General features: G+C 55.0%; 1 protein-coding gene across 1 annotated transcript in view; it reads left to right on the top strand.

Annotated features, from left to right (window-relative positions):
- ADAMTS7 (ADAM metallopeptidase with thrombospondin type 1 motif 7) overlaps nt 1-22,012 on the top strand; it is a gene marked incomplete at its 5' end in the record, with an annotated part of 43,820 nt that overhangs the window by 14,169 nt on the left and 7,639 nt on the right. Inside the window, 13 exons of the mRNA XM_082061457.1 lie at nt 594-739; nt 3,097-3,266; nt 3,505-3,638; nt 4,442-4,562; nt 5,075-5,319; nt 7,767-7,908; nt 9,192-9,318; nt 9,896-10,109; nt 13,008-14,786; nt 16,295-16,447; nt 17,047-17,220; nt 18,222-18,368; nt 18,555-18,714. Coding sequence (XP_081917583.1) covers nt 594-739; nt 3,097-3,266; nt 3,505-3,638; nt 4,442-4,562; nt 5,075-5,319; nt 7,767-7,908; nt 9,192-9,318; nt 9,896-10,109; nt 13,008-14,786; nt 16,295-16,447; nt 17,047-17,220; nt 18,222-18,368; nt 18,555-18,714 — 3,712 coding nt within the window. The remainder of the gene's footprint in view (nt 1-593; nt 740-3,096; nt 3,267-3,504; nt 3,639-4,441; nt 4,563-5,074; nt 5,320-7,766; nt 7,909-9,191; nt 9,319-9,895; nt 10,110-13,007; nt 14,787-16,294; nt 16,448-17,046; nt 17,221-18,221; nt 18,369-18,554; nt 18,715-22,012) is intronic.

Here is a 22,012-nt window from a genome sequence, read left to right on the forward strand (position 1 = left end):
CTCCCAAAACCATGGCCCCGGAGCACCAGGAATGACCCAGGGCTGAGCTGCTGCTCCCTGCAGAACCTCCTGCTGTGCCTTTGCCAATGGCTGTGCCCACTGCCTCTTCCTTCTGGGCTGAGATTGGGCTACAAATCCCCTCGCTGAGGGATCTCAGTGGAGGTTTGGGTCTGTTGCACCAAACAGCCTAATGTTTTTTACACTGGGGTGGTGAGAGCCTGGCCCAGATTGCCCAGAGAGGTGGTGGATGCCCCATCCCTGGAGACATCCCAGGCCAGGCTGGACGGGGCTCTGAGCAACCTGAGCTGGTGAAGATGTCCCTGCTCATGGCAGGGGTGGCACTGGGGGAGCTGGGAAGGTCCCTCCAACCCAAACCCTTCTGTGATTCTATCTCTGAATTTCATGTTGCTCAGAAGTGCCCTGGGCACTGGCAGAGCCCTGCTGACCCCCAGGCACCTCCGTACCAGCAAAGCACAGATTTTCACCGGACTATATGGGTGCTGGACTTCAGTGCTCCCCGCAGGCGGGCTCTCTGGCTCAACATCAATTACTGTACTCTGAAACCTCCTTTTCTCTTCCCTGTCCCTCTGCAGTGGTGCTTCAACGGCGAGTGTGTGCCTGTGGGTTACCGTCCCGAGGCCATCGACGGCGGCTGGGGCTCCTGGAGCTCGTGGGCCGCCTGCTCGCGCAGCTGTGGCGCGGGCGTGCAGAGCGCCGAGCGGCACTGCAGCAACCCCACGTAAGGCAGCGCCCGGGACCCCATTTTGGCAGGAACCCAATGCTCCCTTATCACCCCCTAAAGACAGGAAGCATGATCTGGCCACTGTGCTCCTACCCCTCTCTGCGTCGCACGGCAAATCTGTGCCATTTGCAGTTATCAGTCTGAACAATGTGCTTTTGAGATGCTCAGGGAATTAATTTCATGCGGTTATTCAGGTGGGGGGCAGCAACAGCCTCTGCAGGGGCAGGGTTTGCTCTGTCTCCTTCCACAAATAAGTTGCTCCTGCTCTGTGCTGCAGAGAGTGGTTCTAATATGACTCAAACAAAGAGCAAACACTCCATGCTTGCAGATGTAAAATGTATCAAGTGTCCTTTGCTGACAGAAAAGAAAAATAGGCATTCTTTGAGCCTGATTCAGAGTAGTTTTGAAAACTCCCACTGCTGTTTGCACCCCCATTGCATTCTGTCAGTGATTTCTTCTCCATGCCTGGGCAGAAGCTGCCATCCCCAGCTTGGCTCTCACCTGGGAGGATCTGGGCGCTGGTGGGTGAGCAGCTTTGTCCATCCCGTGAGGTCCGGGCTGACCCACCTGCTCCCCAGATGTCCCCTTCGTCACCAAACCACTGTTGTATTGGATTCAGCCAGCGCCCCCAGCTTGTCCAGTGTCAGAATGCCCTGGAACGTGGGCAGAAAGGGCTTTGTGAGCAATATTTGATGGCAATCTCTCATTAATGGCTTGAGGAGCTCTGGAAGCCATGGGACGAGGTTTGCTAGCAAGCCCAGATGTGCTTTCTGCCCAGCTCCTGCCTTGTTTTTAGTGCAGGCTGTTGAAGAAGTGCTATATAATCTCAGTCCCAGGTCAAGAGCTGTGTTTGTGTTTGACATGAGTTTTGTGGCAGAAGTGCAATTGTAGTTTATGGAGTGTTTTAAACACAGCTGCGGGCAGGCAGGAGAGCAAGCACTGGAAAAGCAGGAGAATTTCCCCGGGCAGTTGTTTGCTTTGGCCACCGTAGGTAAATCTTGAGTTTTGCCTTCTGGATGGAGTGAACAAATGTGTGCACTGGGCAATCCTCCTCCCACAGGCATTTCCTCAGGGCAGGATATGTAAACACAATCCTAAAATAATAATTTACTATATTCTCTTCAGCAAAGTGTGCCCAGACCTAACTGATCTGGGAAAAAGTAATTTTCATGAGGTCATGGGGGCATGAGCCATGGAGTGTGCTTTGAGCAGAGGAAAATGCAAGTGTCTGGAGACAGTCACAGGATTTTGAGAGTCTGGTGGCATCTGAGGAAAGCCTGTTGTTGTATTTGAAATCCCTCTTGCTTTAAAAAGTCCAGTGGCATCTTTCCTGTTCCCTTGGGCGGTAGAGGAGCACTGTTGGCAGCACATCCCAGTGGGATGGAGATCAGCTGCAGGACGGGCACCTGCTCGAGGGAGCGCTGGCCTGTCCTCAGCCATGGTCTCCAGGGTGGCAATGTAGACATGTCACCCCATGGAAGGTGCCCAGCTGCAGCTGTGGGACCTGGAGGGACTTCCAACGTGAACGCTGCCAGTGACCCAGAACCTCAATAACTGCTTTTATAGCACCAGACACCAGGCCTATAAACCTGGCTGTATTTGAGACATTAAGGAGAGATTGCTGAGAAGGACAAAACCCAAGATGTGGCTTATCTGTCTTGAGAGCCATCACCCAGCTAAAGCTGCCCGTGGTCCCGCAGGTGGCCTAGAGTAGGGGGCAGGTCCAGAGGGGACCTGGAGAAGAAGGAGCTGGGCCATGGTGTCCCCGCATTTCAGAAGGTTGTTCTGAGGAGTGAGGATGCTGCTGGGGTGGCCGTTGGGTTCTGTGAACACCGCAGCAGAGCGATGTGGGGTGTGACTGGGGGAGCTCCCGCTGGCTCCAGGGAAACCAAACCCCAGCAGCAGCTACAAACTCACCTTAGCTGGGAATAAAAAGGGAGTTTCCCCTCATGCGGTAGGTCTTTATTTGATAGAACAGAGGATAACCGTTTAAACTGAAGGAGGGGAGATTTAGATTAGATATAAGGATTAAGTTCTTTACTGTGAGGATGGTGAGGCCCTGGCACAGACTGCCCAGAGCAGCTGTGGATGCCCCATCCCTGAGAGTATTCAAAGCTGGGCTGGTGGAAGGTGTCCCTGGCAGAGGCTTGGACTATTAAAAAACATAAGTGAGAAAAGCGCATTAAAATTATGTATAACATAACCACATTTATTTAAGGATACATTCCAATATCAAACAGCAAATTTTGACAATGCAAAGACCGCAATTACTTTTGCACTATCCTAACAGATGGTCTGTACGATCCTGTCCTGCCCAGACCCCTCTGTGATTCTCTGATTTTCCCCGTGGACAGGCCAAAGTACGGGGGCCGGTACTGCCTGGGGGAGCGGAAGCGGTTCCGGATCTGCAACGTCAGGCCATGTCCCCGCGACAAGCCCTCCTTCCGCCAGGTCCAGTGCAGCCACTTCAACCCCATGCTCTACAAAGGGAAACTCTACAGGTGGACGCCAGTGCCCAACAACAGTGAGTTGAGGGCAGAGCCTGCTGCCGGGTTTCTGCCAGCAGCCCTCATGAAAACCCTGAAAACCCTGAAACAACCCTGGCTTGATTTTGCTGTTTGTGTCTGTAAGATTTGCCTTGTAACATGTTTATTCTGTGTTTTAAATTATGGCTGGGTTTTCAGGATTAATTGATGTTTTGGGAGATGGCTACTTGGTCCTCCAACTCCTTGGGTTGAGTTTTTTCTTGTTGGGCTCCCCAGTTAATCCCTGTGAGCTGCACTGCCGGCCCGAGGACGAATACTTTGCGGAAAAGCTGCGGGATGCCGTCATTGATGGGACACCATGCTACGAGATGAACGCCAGCCGCGACATGTGCATCAACGGCATCTGCAAGGTGGGTCCCGGTGGGGAGGGAGCCCAGGGACCCTCCATGCTCAGGGAAATGCAGGTGGGTGCGTGACCCATCCCTTGAGTGAGCCCTGTCCCCACTCTCACATGCACTGATGGGCTGAGCTTACTTGTTTTGTCATTCCCATTCAGGAAGCTTTCCTTATTTCCATGAGGCAGGTGATACGGACATATTTCAGCCTCTATGCTGGTCTCAAGGAAATAAAGCACAAACCCAAGGAAATGAAGAAGGAAAAGTTTCACTTGAAGATAAGGTTGGGGATATGAAAGGGTGACTAGAGAGGATGTCCAGCCCAGCACCCTGACCACAGCCATGGGTCTGACCTGCAGTGATGGAGATGCCTCCTCCGGCTTGGCAGCCTCTCCCAGCACTGGGATTTGTCCTTCCTTCTCAATTGTCATTTTTCTTTCTTGGAATCTCCCTACAAACATGCCACGGTGTGCAGAGGCATTGCTCTGGCTGCCAGCTGGGAAGGGCATCCTCCGGTGTGGGAGGCACAGGAACTGGTGGAGATGGCATGGCCAGTGCCAAGAATCAGCCGGGAGATGCTGCTGTGGGGGGAAGGATTTGCCAAGCTGTGTCCTGGCTCCTCCAGCTGCCTTTGGTGGCAGCAAGATGGTCCCTTCACTCACACCTTCCCCATTCTTCCATCCATGTTCCTTGTTTTTCCCCATTTAGGACCATTGCACCTCTCCCTTGTTCCTCCCGTTTCAGCTGCGAGTGCCAGGGTGTGGGCAGGGGTGTGGGCAGGGATGGGGGTGCAGGCGGGTGACGGGGCTGCCTTGCAGAACGTGGGCTGTGACTACGAGATCGACTCCAACGCAGTGGAGGATCGGTGCGGTGTCTGCCATGGGGACGGCTCCACCTGCCACACTGTCAAGAAGACCTTCGAGGACAGCGAGGGGCTGGGTAAGGGCACTCAGCTCTGTCCCCAAAACACCACGTGGCTGTTCCCTGCAGCGCCAGGCTCGCTGTTTGGTTTTTCATCACAGCTTATCAATTTTGGTGAGATAAGACCCAAGCGGCAGCATGGGGAGACGTGGTGCTGCCATTCCACTTCTCACTCCTCAGAAGAAAAGTATCCTCTTATGCTTTTTGTGTCTAAAGGCCTGAAAACAATTCTGTGCGTGCTGGAGTGGTTTGGAGAGGTTTAAGGGGATTTTTTGGGTTGACAAAGACAAAGAAGCGTGGTAAACATTTTGCCAGCACCTGTGTGGGAAATGTCCTGCTCTGCAATGTATAACACAGGGAAGGCAGCTGGGCTCAGGGCAAGGAGGGGATTGTGCTGGCTGGCGCCCTACAGAGGTGTGAGGATTGGCATGATGCTGGCACCCCAGGGACACCAGCATCCACCCCAGGACACAGATCATCTCTGCCCCATCTTTGACTCCCCCAAGACCAATGCTCTGTTTCATTCCCAGGTTACGTCGATATTGGGATTATCCCTGTGGGAGCACGGGAGATCCGAATTGAAGAAGTTGCAGAAGCTGGGAATTTTCTGGCACTGCGGAGCGAGGACCCAGAGAAGTATTTCCTGAATGGTGGCTGGACCATCCAGTGGAATGGGGACTACAGGGTAGCAGGGACCACCTTCACCTACAAGAGGACGGGGAACTGGGAGAACCTCACCTCCCCGGGGCCCACCGTGGAGCCCGTGTGGATCCAGGTACAGGCTGGGCTCTGCTGGTGCTGGGGGTGTGTGGTGCAGAGGATGGTGGGGACAGAGCTGCTGGATCTTCTGCCTTCCTGTGGTCCATCACAGAACTTTACTGCCTTCTGGTGAAGGGGCTGGAGCACAAGTGTGATGGAAATAGCTGAGGGACCTTGGGGGTTCAGCCTGGAGAACAGGAGCTGAGGGGAGACCTTCTGATCTCTGAACCGCCTGAAAGGAGCTTGGAGCCAGGGGAGGTTGGGCTCTGCTCCCCAGGAACAAGTGCCAGGATGAGAGGAAACAGCCTCAAGTTGCGCCAGGGGAGGCTGAGGTTGGATCTTGGGAACAATTTCTTCCCCAAAGGGCTGTCAGGCATTGGAACAGGCTGCCCAGGGCAGTGGCTTTGTACTTCAGTGACCTTTGTGCAGCTTTGCAGTGTTATAACTGGGTGGGGAGAGTGGTGGGATGGCAGCGCAGTGGGGGCTGCGAGGCAGGCCCCTCAGGAGCTGCTGCCGCTGTGCCCATCTCTGCAATTCCTTCCCCCGGGAATGGCCACCGGGATGGCCAGGACAGCAGGATCTGCCAGTTAATGCAGAGCTCTTGAGAGCCAACATCCTTGTGCCCATAAGACACTTTCTCCTAGAGAAGCTGGTGGGAACCATCCCACAGGTGGTGGCACAACCGGCACCGGGCTGAAATTCCTCGTGGTGCAGAGGCAGTGATGTCCCACAGACATCAAGTACGTCCCACGGGCCCCCGGGGCCCCCAGCCCCGGCAGTCGCGGCTCAGCCCAATGCAGCCGTCCTGAGCATCACCCGACAGCCCGGCCACGCCGAGCAACCCTAGCCTTTGCCTTTTGCATTTCTTTCAGCAGAGGCTTGGGATGAAATGTGAGCAGGACCCTGGGCTCATCTGCCACCAATGCTGCTGTTAGTGGGAATGCTGGCATGCTCAGAACCCACAAGTCATTTTCTGGGATTTGTAACCTAATTAAAACCTTTTGACAAAAATATTTCAATATTCGTGAAGAGGTTTTGGAAAGATGCCCTCACTCCAACCAAAGCTCCAAGAACAACAAAGCTTTGGCAATAATGGGAGCACTTAGGCTAAGAAAAACAAGGTTAAACTCCCAGCCTTTGCCCAGCACTGGTGCAGGAGGTGCTTTGGGCAGGACTTGTGTCAACCACCTGACCCGCTTCATGCATGTTGAGAGCAGCAGGAGCCACCTTTCAGGTGGGGAGAAGTTAATGAATCTTGGCATGTGTTGCCATCAGCCATTTCTGGTGTTTGCTGCTGGCAGCTCCCTCCTGTTCACACACAGTGCCAGTGCGGGGGTGCAGCCCCTGGTGCCAGCTGGCGCACATTGGTGACAGCTTGTATGTGTGAATGGGGACTGAAACAAGTAGGTGGCATCTGGAGCTGAGCTGTGCTGCTTCCCCAGGACAGTGCTGGAGCTGCTGCAGCTCTCTGGGACATGCTGAGCCAAGGGGATTTGGTTCGTCCTTGCCGCTATCCTCTTCCTTTCCTCCTGCTGCCATCCTAAAGGACAGGTCACTGTGACTTATGCGTGTGTCTGTCTGGGCCAGCCACCACCAGCCCAGCAGATGGGCTGGGAGCTGTCAGAGCCTCCCTCTGGCTGGATCATCCGTTGTGGGGGGTTTGGGAAGGCGATGGAGGAGGCACTGTGACTCGGTGTGCTTCGGGCCCCACAGCAGGACTGTTCTCCTGGGGATGGTCGTTTCTGCCTCACGAGCTGCAGATCCTGGTGGTGGCACATGCAAAACCTCCCCCTCAGCTCCTGCTGTGGGGAAAGGGACATCTGGCCACCCTGGGCCCTTCATCGTGCTGAACCTTGAGAAGGTCCTTGGATGGGGCTGCATTTGACAGTGGGACTGGACTCCCCAAATTAACAGGGAATCCTTTCAGGCTCTTCATCAGGGGAGACATAAAACCAAAGTCCTGATGGTTCTCAATGCTCTCACTTGTTTTTTATTATTACCTGACATTTCCACAAGCCTGATGCAGCTCCTCTGCTCCTGCACTGCTCCAGCCATTCGCTAACCCCATTTCCAAAACAGTCGTGTGCTGCTGCTGGGGCACAGCAGCTGGAACTGTGGTGGTCTCCGCCAACAGACAGGGCAGGGGGACAAATGTGTCCTTGATAAAGAGCTGGACATGGAATGATGTCTTTATGGCCATGTTAGGCAGGTGGTCATTTATCTCCTGGAAAGCCCCTGGGGTGCAATGGCCAACCAGAATTGCTCTGCACTAACCATGGAATTATAGAATCACAGGATGGTTTGGGTTGGAGGGACCTTCCCAGCTCCCCCAGTGCCACCCCTGCCATGAGCAGGGACATCTTCACCAGCTCAGGTTGCTCAGAGCCCCGTCCAGCCTGGCCTGGGATGTCTCCAGGGATGGTTCATCCACCACCTCTCTGACCGCCCATTCTCTCCCCACAGCTGCTGTTCCAGGAGACCAACCCAGGAGTGCGGTACCAATACACCATCCAGCGCCCAGCCGACAGTGAGAATGAGATCGAGCAGGCAGAGTTCCTCTGGCGCTTCGGCTCCTGGACCACCTGCACAGCCACGTGTGGCACAGGTGAGTCCAGCTCCTGTGGGACTCCGAGGCTCGGCTGCCTGCAGAGGGGGAGCAGAGCAGGCAGAGCATCTCTGTACCATGGGGATGCCTTAGAAATTCCTGGGTCTTTGGTTTCAGAAGGTCTCAGGGGGATGGAGGTGGAAAAAAAAGCACCATCTGCTGAGGTTACCGCTCTACGGTGCCCCTGCCACACTCGCCCATGGACCCTGCGCTTTATCAGCACTTTGCTTCTCAGTGTCCTGTTACCATGCCGGGCATTCCTCGGCGTCAGGGTGATGGAGACAAAGAAGCTTTAGAGAAATCCAAGGAGTGTCAAAGGGCCAGTCTCCCACCTGGCTAGGCCGCTCCAGGGGAGGAACATTTCTAGGGTTTTATGGAGAACACACGGGAGGGTGCTCAACACAGGCAGAGCACAACTCCGCAGCTGCAGCAGTGTCGTATCAATCTCAGCTGATGGCAGCAGTTCATAACTACAGCTTTCCTAAGTCACAGGTCAAGTAGGTGTTGCAAAAAGGAGGACAAAAGCGGGCAGCGTGGTGCGGGGGAGGTCATCCTGAAAACTGTCACCATGTGAGTGCTGCAGAGTGGGGCAGGAGTGATTTATCCCTGAGCTGTGGCTGGGGCAGAAGGCTGCCAAAAAGAGCTGTGCTGCTGCCATTGGCTCCCCATGGGACACAGCTCCCCCAGGCCTGGCTGTGTCTGTGTATCCCAGCACATCCGAGGTCCTGGGCCTGGACGCGGCTCTGAACAGTGGTGCCAGGATGATGCTGTCTCGCGATTTGCAGCATCTGCCCCACGCGTGCCCCAAATCTGCACGGCTTTGGCTGCCCCAAACACATGGTGCATCCTGCACTGCAGTGGCTTTTTGTGAGGGGAGAGGTGGGAAAAGCCTTTTCTCCTGTGCAAGAGAAGCTCCCTCCAGAAGCAGGATGTTTTCTGCGGAGCGTACACCAGCTGCATTGCTATTAAATCCCGCTAGGCATCTTGGAACATTTTTCTGTACCTTTTTCATCTTGCTACTGCCCATAAAGGCTGTAGGATGTTAAAGGTTTTACTCTGGAGTGCTCCTGGGTACGCTGGGAGCATCGGTGCCATTGGGCTCCACAAGAGCATCAGTACACCAGTAGAAGCTGACTTTTGACTTCCAGTTTCAATTTCAGCAGCGATTTCATTTTCTTTCCCCTGTTGTTGGTGGCTCAGGCCTCCTCTTGCCAGCCAGCAGAGGATGCTCGGTGGTTCGGTTGGATCTTCGCCTCCAGCCGAGCCCTCGCCTGTGTCCGCAGGGGTGCAGCGGCAAATCGTGCACTGCGTGGAGAAGCTGACGGGCATCGTGGAGGAGCGGTACTGTGACGCACTCACTCGCCCTGATGACCAGCAGAGGACGTGCAACGAGGAGCCTTGCCCGGCCAGGTCCCTGCGTGTCCCCTCTCAGCAAAGCTTCAGTGTCCAAACTGCTCCAACAGCATCACCAGGGGCGGGGGCACCTCAGTCACTGCAATGCCCAGGTTGCTCCAGGACATGTGCAGCTACCTGCACCCCTGGGTTTGCACCTCTCCACTCCCTTGTCCTTGAGAAGGGGTCCCAGACCCTGCATTGGTCCTTGGGAGTGAATCCCTGTGGTTGCCCAACTGCTGCAGCATGTTGCTTGTGGGCAGAGTACGAGGTGCACGGGCGGGCCAGGAGCCCTGCTCTGCCTCTGTGCAAATCGCAGATGGTTTGGGTTGAAGGGACCTTCCCAGCTCCCCCAGTGCCACCCCTGCCATGAGCAGGGACAACTTCACCAGCTCAGGTTGCTCAGAGCCCCGTCCAGCCTGGCCTGGGATGTCTCCAGGGATGGGGCATCCACCACCCCTCTGGGTGACCTGGGACAGGCTCTCACCACCCTCAGTGGAAAAAATTATTTTGTCATGGCCAGCCTAAATTTCCACTCCTTTAGTTTAAAAGCATTGCAGCTGAGACATTTTCCCTTCCCTTCCCTGTTTTGCAGGTGGTGGGTTGGCGAGTGGCAGAAATGCTCGGTGAGCTGCGGCCCAGCGGGGCTGATGAAGAGGACAGTGCTCTGCATCCAGAGCGTGGGGCTGGACGAGCAGAGGGCCCTGCAGCAAGCGGACTGCGAGCACCTCGCCAAGCCAGCTGCCACCGCGCCCTGTCACCAGGAGATCCCCTGTCCCTCCCAGTGGGCTGTGGGGAACTGGTCCGAGGTGAGAAGGAGCATCTGGGAGGTCCCAGTGTCTTGCAGAGCTGGTGGGAGCTGGGGACAAAGTGTCCCCAGACACCCTCAGCCTGCCTGGAGGTGATGGACGTGCTGTTCCTTGCAGAGAAAATGCACAGATGTGTTTCTGTGGGCTCGCATTGTCACACCAGCTCGCACGGGGGGGTCCCAGGGTGGGGAAGGAGCCCCAAGCTTTTTGGCTCTGCTCATCCTCTCTGCACCTTTCTGGATCAGGGTGATGGCCATGCTCCGTGCATGATGCAAGGAGGGCAGAAACAAGAGGCTTTCAACCCTTTGGTGTATTTTCCGGCACCACAAGCCTTCCCTGTTGGCTAAGCCTTAAACATATGTGTTGCCTGTGGGGGCATGGTGTGAGGTGTCAGCCAGGGTCTGGGTGCACCAGTGGGAGCATCTGCTCCCCACAGATGGGGCGAAGCCACCTCATCCCTGCTGCGGGGGTGGGCAGCAACAGGGACCCCTCATGATGCCCCCAGGGAATGGCGGAGCATCTCAAATTTTTCAACTATTTTTAAAAAAGAGAGGGAGAGACCAAAAAGAACCCCCCCATATATAAAATGCCACAGTCAGTGGACACCCCGTGTAGCCTGTATTTATTTTTGTATTTCTGTGGGTCAGCTTAACCACAGGCTGAGGGTTTTAACCAGAAGATTATAACTCCTCATTTAAGCTGTGGTTTCGAAAAGTGTTCAGCACGAAGGCAAGTATCAGGAGAGAAATGAGAGAGCCTGGGAACTGAGCTTGTTGCTAAGAAACAAATGGAATAAAAATGCGAACAGAAAATTTGAAGGCTAAATGAGAGCTATTTAGAAATATTTTTCTAGGGGCCCACAAAAGCCACAATTGCAAGGCTGAGAAAGGAGGCTGCAGCAGTTTGAAGGAAAAATCCCACATTGCCCGCAGGTCCGTGCTGTGCCTGGAGCCAGCACAAGCCGGCACAGTTGTCCTCTGTGGTGTTGACATCAGCAGATCTGTGAGCCCAGGAAAAATGTGCTTGAGATTTTGAGTTGTCTGCAATTTTTCTGTCCTTCTTTCACTTAAATCAAGAGTGCTCCCTGCTTAAATCAAGCAGGGCAATCTGAGGGACTTGGAGAAACAAGGTCCTTCTGTGCAGTGACAATAATGGGGCTGTTGGTTTTTCTGCACTCGCAGCCCCTTGGGCAGGGGGAGCCAAAGGGGTTCTTTGCAGTTCGGGCAGCCCAACAAAGTGCTTAAACACTTAGTGCCTCCAGAAGAACACTGAAGCAATGTAATTCCAGCTTTATAGACCTTCCAAAGCAGTTATCAGTGCACGCAGAAGCATTATTTTTTGTTGTTGCTGCTGGAGCACGTCCCACCACGCAGCTGCTGCTAAACCCTCCTGTGCTCAATGCTGAACCCTCCAGCAAGCTCTGGGTGTTCCTCCCTTGGGCTCTTAACAGCCCTCGCTTCTTATCTGTGCACCGGAGGCTTTCCTGATAACTGAGACCTCTCCTTCCCCCTGCAAGAGCTGCGATACTTGGAATTTATCTCCCGGATGGAGCTGGAGGGGTTTGCTGGGAAATTCTAGCTTAAGGCTCATGCTGGGGGAGTTGAGCTCTGTTTTCCCCAGTTTGGCTATGCCAGTAGGGAGAAGCATCCTGCTTGCAGCCCTCCTGCAGGTGTTAACATGGGGTACTGTTTTATTTCAACACCACAGTGCAGCGGGTGGAAATGCCTCAGACAGCCCTGCCTGGGAGTGGACGTCCCACAGGGTGGGCACCCACCTGAGAGCCCCCAGGAGCAGTGTGGGGAGCGGGGCAGGTCCTGACCAGGCAAGGGCTGAGCAAAACCAAGAAAAGTTCAAAATCCAGGATTATATGTTGTGTGGGGAGCACATCCCCCGGCCAGCCCAGCCCAGCAGCTCTGCCCGTCCGCCTTCACCTCTGTCTTTCCCCGTGCTGGTGGGTGTGCAGCAACCCCCTGCCTCAGCCCACCCCTTTTCATCCAAATAGCAGGGATTTCAGCAGAAATCCCCTCTGTTGGGTTTGTTTGCCTTGCTGACTGTTTGTTCTTGTTGGCTGGGCTGTATGAGGCGCTTTGATGTACATGACTAACGCTCTGTGCATCTGTCACCACAAACTGCAGCGGCCTGTGGCTTGTGCAGCCCACATGTGATGATAGTAGCACTAGGATTTACTTTTCCAGCAGAAAAATTAGCCATCCTTCTTTCCAGCTTGTGGGTTTCTTTTATAGTGAAGAAACTCAGAGACTGCTATGGTGGAGGAGGGGGTTGTTCTCAACAAAGCTGCTTATTGACCCTGGCTCTTTCTCTACTAGGACAACACCCATGTTATTATCCGCTGCTTCAAAAAATTCTTTTCTAGAAGAAGAGATGCAATTCATGGTGATAGGTCACAGAAAAGACCTATTAGATCATCTTACCCAATGCCCTTCACAATATTCCTCTCCTGGGAAAAGTGTTTCTGGCTGGAGTGCAGGTCAGGGATCACCCTGAGCAAAGTGCCTGCAATACCAGCCCTGCGCTGGGATGGTCTCACAGGGGGAGACAGTCTGGAGGGAGATTTGGGCAGTAATACCACCACTCGCCAGTGGAACTAGTATGGGCCAGTAATAGCACTGCTCACCAGTGGGACCAGTAGCCCTTGCTCCTGGTACCAGGGACCCCATGCCACAGGTGAGACTGGCACAGGAGACGTCTCGGGATGCAGGTGGGTGGTGGGAGCATGGCAGAGTGACATGGAGCCCCTTCGCCCTGTGCCCAAAGCACCCAGCACATGGGACAGTCAAGCATTCTCTTTGGTATCTTGGAGGGGAGCACTCGTGAGCGGCACCGCTGCCCCTAGCATCGCTTGCGCTGCAGTTCCTGATGTTTCTCTTCCTTTTCCAGTGCTCTGCAACGTGTGGCAATGGAACACAGAGACGCCCCGTTTACTGCAGCAACAGCACCGGGGCCGCCTGTGACCCTGCAGAAAGACCCAGCGCGGAGACAACGTGCTCCTTGCCGCAGTGCCAGGAGAACCTGGACAATGCTGATGTGGACTGGTCTGGCAGCGGGTCCTCCAGCAGAGAAATATTTAATGAAATCCATTACATCCCCGGCAACCACATTGCTAAATTTAACCCCTTAATTCCAAGTATTCCAGAGTCCAATGATGTCAATATCATCACTGATGAGGACTTCTCAGCCAAAAAGGGAAATGTCTTTGTTGATGATTTTTACTATGATTACAATTTTATCAACTTCCATGAGGATCTGTCTTACTATCCCTTCACGGAGAAGGAGACCAAAGGCGAGGAGCCCAAGCCAGAGCTGAGCACCAATGACGTGGAGGGGTCCCCTGAGATGCCCACTGCTGTCCTGCACCCCACTGAGCTGGAAGGAGCAGCAAGTGAGGATCATTCAGTGACCAGTGAAGCCAATGCTTCTGCTCCTGTGCATGGCAAAGGAGAGCTGGAACCTGGGGGCTTAGCCATGAGTGACATTCTGAGCATGGTCCCCAAGGATGTGGGGACAGCTGCTCCCAAACCTGCCATCCCTTACCTCATGGGTGAGGAGGATGCAACAGTTGTGCCCCTCTACGAGGACCACCTGCCCACCCAGAGCACCACAAATCATAACTCTGCAAACATCTACGACCACCCACCCCTGGATGAGCCCCATGGGGTCGTGACGATGAGCCCTGGGCAGGGTACTCCAGCCCACAGCCCCACTCCCTGGGCTCCTCACCTGGCCGGTCGCCCCCTGCCACTGCCCACAGGCAGGGCCAGTGCTGTCACAGACATGGCCGAGGGCCTGGGAGAGCCAGGGAGCAGTGGCGGGGAGCGGGCGAGCAGAGAGGGTGAGGAGTGGAGCTCTGCGGGGAAAGGCCATGAAGACTCCAGGGAAACGGTGCTTGTCATCACCGGTGATGCCAACGGTGCTGCCCCCCAGTCTGAGGAGCAGGAAGGGTGGGCAGGAATGCCAGAGGGGACAGCGGGCACACAGGCAGTGCCAGTAGCTGAAGAGCGAGCCCGTGGGACAGAGAGGGCAGGACTTTCCCTCCCCACCCTGCAGGGACCGGGCTGGGCGGTGGGAAGGAGTGTTGACAGCATATACCCCGCTGTGGGTACCCATCCCACAGGTGCTGATGGGCGCCCCCCCGGGCAGGCAGGGTACCAGCCAGAGCTCCGCACCCCCGTGTCCCCAACCTCAGCCTTCTCAGTGGCCACCACAGCCTTGCCAGCAGCAGCGTCCCTGTCCCCCACCATGCCTGGGCCAGCCACCCAGCTTACCTCCAGCGGCCTCTCCCAGCAGGATGCCCTGGCACCAGCCCTACCTGTGGCCCCTGCTCACAGCCCTCCTGTGTACCCGGCAGGAGCATCGCCCTCCGAATCCCCCCCGCTGTGGTGGACCGTGGGGGTGTCGCCCCTCTTGGCGACAGCATCGCCCCATGCACAGCCGACCGCCTACGGGGCCCTGCTCAGCAGCACCGTGCCAGGGGAGCACTTGCCGTCAGCAGCCCCAGAGACATTTGCTTTCAGTGATGGGGAGCACAAGTTATCCCAGGCCACCCCTGTCCCCTCACCACTTTGGGAAAAGGAAGAGATGGAGAAGGTGTTGCTTCTGCCATCAACCACCACGGCAGCCACCGCCACCCCCAGCTGGGAGGTCGGGAACTGGAGCGAGGTACGTGTTGAGTCCCATTGAGAGTGTGACATGGCCGGTACGGAGGTGAGGGACCTGTCCCTCTCCTGGCTGCTCTCTGGGACATGGTTCTTTGCATGCAAATAAATGTGCATGGTTCAAAAATGCTCCAGCTGCTGCTTAGTCCCATCCCACTGCCCTGGACACCGGCTACGGCAGCAGCTCCTTGTGCTCTGCAGCGCCCAGTATTGTAAAACATGCCCTGAAATGACAGAAGTACAAATTTTAAGTGCAAGGTGCATCAAGGCTGCAATTAACCCTTTGGTCATTTGCAGCTTTGACACACCTTGCACTTGAAGGGGCTGTGCAGAATGCAGCAATTGGGGGATTGTCAGCAATTACCATCTCATTTACTGCCTGGTTGTGCTGGGCTGTGCTCTGCAGAGCATTTGCACTGACAGACAAGTGGCTGCTGCCATCTGTGGTAATGGGCTTTTATCAGAAAGCACAAAAATAACAAGCCTTCAGTGTTCTGGGGCACCAGAGACTGAGCACTAGGGGAGCCTTTTCATAAGGCAGTGCAAAGGACCCGGTGACAGTCAGGACAATACTTAATATCAGCAAAATGCAGTTGTGCATGTGGGCTTTGTGAAGGGACATCAAACATGGCTGGAGCCCTGCCCGTGGAGCCGCGGCGCTGGAGGGAGCTCTGCCGCAGGGATGTCTGTGACATGCAGGCACACAGGTGTGTTTGGAAAGCCCTGCAAAGGTTTTTAATATGGAAAGGCTGCAGCAAAATAAGTCAGACCAGTCTGGACAGTGAGGGGTGGATCCAACACTGCCTTTCAAGTGGAGAGAGATCTTTACTGGAGCTTTTAACACTGAAAGAGCAGGGGAGAGGCAGTGCTTCTGACAGAAGGGTGTGAACAGAACTTTAGGAGACAGCAGGCAAATGGTTGGAGCTGTTAGTGCAAATTAATAGAGATCTAGCAACAAATGAAGCTAAAGGCAGCCCCAGCTGCCAGGATCCCCCTTGCTGCCTCATTCCCTGTTGAGCTGGGGACGGTGGTGGCTGGGACGGTGTCCCAGGGTGATACCATCGCTGCCGGGTTGCGGGGTCATGGCGTGAGGATCCTCCTGGGAGCCAAACACTGACCAGGGAGAGCAGGGACAGCCCCAGCCAGAGCAGAAACAACTGAAGTGGGTCATGGAGGAGGGGTTTCCTCCTTCTTCCCCAAAAGTGAGGGCTACCGGGTGTGGGATCAGTTAGAAAGGAGCCTCTTGCTGTGTGGAGTTCTCCACAGGGCCAGGTCCCTGGGACAGCACTTCTCTCTGCATCATCCCCCAGCCCTGATCCACACACCCCCGCCGATGCCCATAGAGGGGACGATGAGCTGTGTCCCCAGGGATCTTTCTGCTGGGCCCTGTCCTTGGCCAGAGCCAGCCCCACAGCATCTGTGGCACTGGGGACATTGGGGGCATCATGGCACAGCCCCGCTGGGCCAGCTGGGAGCAGAGCAGCGGAGCAGGCGGCCACTGGTGTCTTGCAGTGCTCGGTGACCTGTGGCATGGGCGCAATCTGGAGGACCGTGCGCTGCAGCACCGGCAGCGATGACGGCTGCGTTGTGGCCAACAAACCCGTCCCTGCTCGGAGATGTTCCCTGAGACCATGTTCGTCGTGGCGCGTGGGGAACTGGAGTAAGGTAAACAGGGGGGCAGCCTGGGGATGGGGGGTCCTTAAAAATCCAGAGGCAAATGAAGGCAGATGGTGCCTGCCCCATGGCCAGAGCATCGCCTTTGCTCTCGTCCCAGGGCTCACAAAGGCAGAGGGTAAAGATCTACTCTTCCCACAGAGTTACAGAGTTTAAACTACTTAAAAATCCCAGAATTTGAAAAAGCTAGATAAAGAGAGGTTTGAAAGTTTCTGGAATACATTCTGGCCAGTCTGCTGCGGGTGTTTGCAGGTGGGTTGGGTGAATCCAGCGTGTTCCGTGATGGTGACCAACCCACCTTGCTCTGGGTGGCCATTCTGGGCTCTGCAGGTGGGAGACCAGCAGTTGGAAGGACAGATTCTGTTGCTGTTAAAACTGGAAGCCAAGTGCTTTCAGAGGGAAGTTAGTAACAGATTCAGAGCTGCATGGATTTTTCTCTCGCTTGAACTAAAGAAACAGGTGAAAAGAAGTTGAGTGTCAACCCAGCCCAAAGCAGAGCATGTCTCTGAGGTCACGTCCCTTTGCCCATGGCCTCCCCCTGCCCCAGCCCCTGCCGCCCTTCCCCGTGTGATGCTGGTGCCGTTTCCCAGTGCTCCCGGAGCTGTGGCGGGGGGATGAAGGTTCGAGATGTGCAGTGCGTCGACACCAGGGACCAGAGGCTCCTGCGGCCCTTCCACTGCCAGGCTGTGCTCTACAAACCACCAGCACAGCTGCCCTGCCAGAGCGCACCATGCCTGGACTGGTACACATCCTCCTGGAGAGAGGTAGGGCTGCCGGGGTCTGGGGGCAGCGCTCAGCCCCAGGGCATGGCAGCTGGGGTCTCACATCTGCAGTTATCTTGCTTCTGTCTCCCTGGAACCATGTTGAACCAGCACTCGGTGTTTGCTGGCCCAGAGTAAATGCTCAGTAGCAGGTGGCTGTGGGGTTGAGCTGTCTGCAGCCCCGCAGACACGTTGCTGGGACCCCCGGTCACTGCAGGGAGGCAGTGGGCTCAGGCTGCACCTTGAATCTGGGGGTCAGTTTTGGGCCCTTCACACCAAGAAAGCCTTTGAGGTGCTGGAGCAAGTTGAGACAAGGGAACGGAGCTGGGGAAGGGGCTGGAGCACAAGTGTGATGGGAGCGGCTGAGGGACCTGGGGGGTTCAGCTGGAGAACAGGAGCTGAGGGGAGACCTTCTGATCTCTGAACTGCCTGAAAGGAGCTTGGAGCCAGGGGGAGTCGGACTCTGCTCCCCAGGAACAAGCACCAGGACCAGAGGAAACGGCCTCAAGTTGTGCCAGGGGAGGTTGAGGTTGGATCTTGGGAACAATTTCTTCCTGGAAAGGGCTGTCAGGCATTGGAACAGGCTGCCCAGGGCAGTGGTGGAGTCACCATCCCTGGAGGGGTTGAACAGACGTGGTGATGAGGTTCTCAGGGACATGGATCAGTGCCAGGGGTGGGGTAATGGTTGTACTCGATGATCTTGAGTGGCTTTTCCAACCAAAATGTTTCTGATTCACACACCTGCATAATTCAAGCAGATGCCTACAGTGGGTCTGCTGGATCCTCTGGGAACCTCCTGGCCAGTTCTGATCCCCAGGAAGGAAATCATCCACTGGGAGCAGGGGTAGCTGCAAAGCAGAGACTCCCCCTGGGAGGCAGGTTTTGCAGGTGCTTTTGTATTTGTAGGGTTTGCAGCATGTTTTTTTTAAGACAGCAATGCATGGAGTGCGTGCCTGTCTCCTGCCCCCTCCGGCTTCCCCGTTTGACAGCTCATGTCTCGGCAGTGCTCGGAGTCGTGTGGCGGTGGGGAGCAGGAGCGGCTGGTGACGTGCCCGGAGCTGGGTCGCTGTGAGGAGTCGCTCCGGCCCAATGCCACCCGGCCCTGCAACATGCACCCCTGCACCACCTGGGTGGTGGGCTCCTGGGGAGAGGTGAGCAAGGGGTGGGGGGAAACCAGCCCTTGGAACCAGACTGGGCACTACTGCAGTAAAAACGTCCTGGGGTCTGGTGCTGCTGGCATGGCGTGGTGCTGGGACGGCTCTGCGGTGCTGGGGGTGGCTCTGCAGGACACAGGGATGGGTGCCCCCCAGGCTGACAGGTCTGTCCTGCTCCCACAGTGCACAGCTCCCTGCGGCGGGGGCATCCAGCGGCGCCAGGTCAAGTGCATCAACACCAGGACGGGGCTGGCCGAGGAGGACAGCAGCCTCTGCAACCATGAGCCCTGGCCCGAGAGCACGCAGAAGTGCAACCCCCAGGACTGCGAGAGCTCTGAAGCGGGTAAGTGACCGTCCTACCCATCCTGAAAGCTGAATGTTTTCTGTTCCATGTGGTTACGCTTCCCCATAGCCTGTGTGTGCCATTTGGGATAAATGCTGTGTTTTGAGGACATGGTGGTAATTGTGGAAATTGCTGCGAAAACCACCCAGGTTCTCAGTTCAGAAATATTAGCTGGAGAGTTAGCAGCTCCTCCATCATCAGTTTTAGCCTCATCCTCCATTACCATCCTCTGCTGGGGCTGGAGACACTTTGCCCCCACACAGCACTGGTCAGGGCTGAGGCAGCGACACCCCATTAGAAACTCGGGTGTGCACAGGTTTTATGCTCATCACGCAGCAAGGTGACGAGGCACAGCACGGTGTCACCCAGCATGCTGTGTGCTCGGGAGGTCCAGTGGCACCGTGTTGGTGGGTGCTGGGTGGGGGTGCTGTGCCGTCTCCTCGAAGCCATGCCATGAAACAAGTAAAGAATGTGCAAGAACACAACCCATTTCTGGGCCTGGGAGCTGTAGAGGTGGTTTTTAGCCAAGTTTAGACTCATTCTTTATTTTTCTTCTCCAAACCTTTTACTTGTGGGTCTGCCTAGGTATCCTGGAAGAGGGTGCCAGCAATAACTGGCTGTGCTGATAGACAACCTACACTCCATTAATTTTTCCAGGGCAGGTTGTGCCCCATGCTCTCCCAACGGGCTGGCAGCACAACACTGTCCTGCCCTGGGAAGGGGACCCCAGGAAGGGACCCTGGGAAGGGCCGTGCAGCCAGCACAGCAGCACCCAGCGTGGGATGGGCTGGGTGCCAGGGGAGGGCGATAGGGACAGGGTGCTTGTGGTGCTGCCAAACTGGGAGCTGGAGCCAACTGCAGCAAGGGGGGTGATGGGGGAGGGAAGAAAACCAGTCAACTAAGCAGCAATGTGTCTGTGGGAAGAGGGAGGGGGTGTTTTAGACATGAGTTGTGTAAGGCTAGCTTGGCTAATCGATAATGAAGTGGGAATGTTATAACCATCTAGAAATGTCCAGAGCATTCCGCTCTCAAGGGACCAAGCATGTTTTTTATTACTGGCACAAATATGAACTGGGATGTGCTTGTCGGAGGCAGCAGCATCACCAGCAAAGGGACCACGCCAGGGGTGGCACGGGGTGATGGGACCTGGTGCAGGAGCCATGTGTAATTCAGAAAAAAGAAGCCAGAAGGAAATATCAAGAGACTAAGCTCTCTGAGCACCAGAAAGCTGTTTAGTGACAAACTCCCAACACAAAAAACTTTTGAAACAAGCCTTGGCTCACCACTAGAAGTTCAGATAAAAGCCCTGTTCTCCAGCATTGGTGGGTATGTCCCAGCAGATGCTCCAGCTGTCAGTCCTGTGTTCCCCTGCACCGTGCACTGTCCCAGCGTCACTGACCTGCTCTGGCTGCAGCTGCGGTGCTTGGCCATGCCACAGGCTCTCACTTGGCTTCTCCTCGCACCTTCACTCATAGGAACAATCTCACGGCACCAGGCAGTCCCCTAAGAGCCGTAAACCTTGGGACTGCAAGGGTTAACAGCACGTAAAAGGAAAAGCAATATAATGAGGGGATTAGATGTCATTGATATTAGCATGTTAATCATTAATCCAGCTTATCTTTTTAATGTGTCTGGACAAAAAAAAAAAGGCTTTCTGTCTGGCCAGAAGGAAACGTTAGACCCTCGGGAGGTTTATTGGACAAAGAGAGGCCTGAGAGCCAGAGCAGGGCCGGGATGGCTGTGCCTGGGTGCTGGGCAGAGACCCCTCTGCAGCCAGGGACACCCGTTCACATCCGCCAGCACTTTATATTTGTCCTGTATTCAGCCATGTTCCTCCTAAAACTGGTTCTGGAGACAGCAGGAGCACTGGTTTTAGTTAATCAGGACTTAGAGACGGTGTCCACTGGCTGTTGGGATGATTTTAGCCATCAGACCGCTCCTTTTTGGTGGCTGCATGACCCTCCTGCATTTGCAAGTCTGTTGGGCAGTTCAACATTTGGGAAATAACCAGTCAGGCTTGTTCAAGAAATGATGTGCGGTTGCAGCTATTTTTGTCAAGGGAAAATTTCCGTGCCGGGCTTGGTGATGAGAGCCATGGAGCCGTGCGGCTCTACCCGAGTAACCGCTTAGAAGTGTAGGAAGCACACAAATAAATGTTAAAATCCTGGATTAAAAATGACATAAATGCTCTGGCTGTAGCCCAGGGCAGGAAACGCCTCTTGGAAATACAAACATTTCCTGCCAAACCATGAAGAGGAACGAAACTTTCACATGGCAGGAAATCACAGATGTGTAAATCAACAGGCAGAGGCTCCCAGAAAAGGCAGGAACGTAAACTCCAGCCCTTTCCTGTGTTTTAAAGGGTCTTTGCTGCACAAGATTAATGCAGGCTGGAGTGATTCATGTGTTTATGTTAGAAGCACAAGGAGCCTCTATCTCCTGTAACATGAAGTGCACCAATACCAGCAAAATCATGTATTTGTCTTTGTGAGCAGCCGTGTTCTTACTGGACACAAAAATGTGAATAACCCCAGTAGGGTTTAAATGTTAGAACCATTATCAGATGAATTTTTAACAGAGGTGGAACAGATTAAACATAAACAAACATCTCTACCGATGATCAGCTCTCGTGAATTAAAGGAGGTCGGGATTAATTAGAACCAGAATCCTGTCTGTCGCCAGGTTGTAAATGAATTGGTGATTACAGTGAGGTTATTTTAAAACGTGCCTGTGGTGTTACAGCTGCATCCAGCTGTGAGTGGAGCAGATAAGGGTGGCCGTGTCCTTAGGTGGCTCCTGGGGAGCATCGGGGCCCATTGGGCACCAGACGCCTCCATGCGATGGCCCAGCCAGGCTGGGGATGTTGATCGTGCTCCGTGCTGAGACGAGGAACTTGAATAAATGTTACTGCAGTGCAGGAGAATCCACCTGGGGCTGAGCACCGTGGCTCTGGCCCTTGCTAGTGACTCCTTGCTGGTGTCACGGGCGGGGGACGTGGAGGGGGACACGGAGGGGGATGTCGCTCTCCTCTTGACAGCACGGCTGGGGACAGGAGTGGGGACAGCTTGGCTAGAGCTGGGGCAGGGCTGGGGGTGTCAGAGCAGCCCCCAGCCCAGGAAAACCTGTTCCCTGATTCCCCAACCCTGAGCAGGGCTCTCACACCCACACCAGCCACTCCTCTCACCCGGTCATTTCTTGTAACTCAGAAAGCTGGAAAAAACCTCTCACAGCATGTTTGTTTCTGTGTTTGAGTCTTACACTTTGTTTTATGGCCCTCTTGGAAAGGAGCTGAGCAGCA

Source organism: Streptopelia decaocto (genome assembly GCF_964273445.1).
Source record: "Streptopelia decaocto genome assembly, chromosome: 9".
Taxonomy (NCBI): domain Eukaryota; kingdom Metazoa; phylum Chordata; class Aves; order Columbiformes; family Columbidae; genus Streptopelia; species Streptopelia decaocto.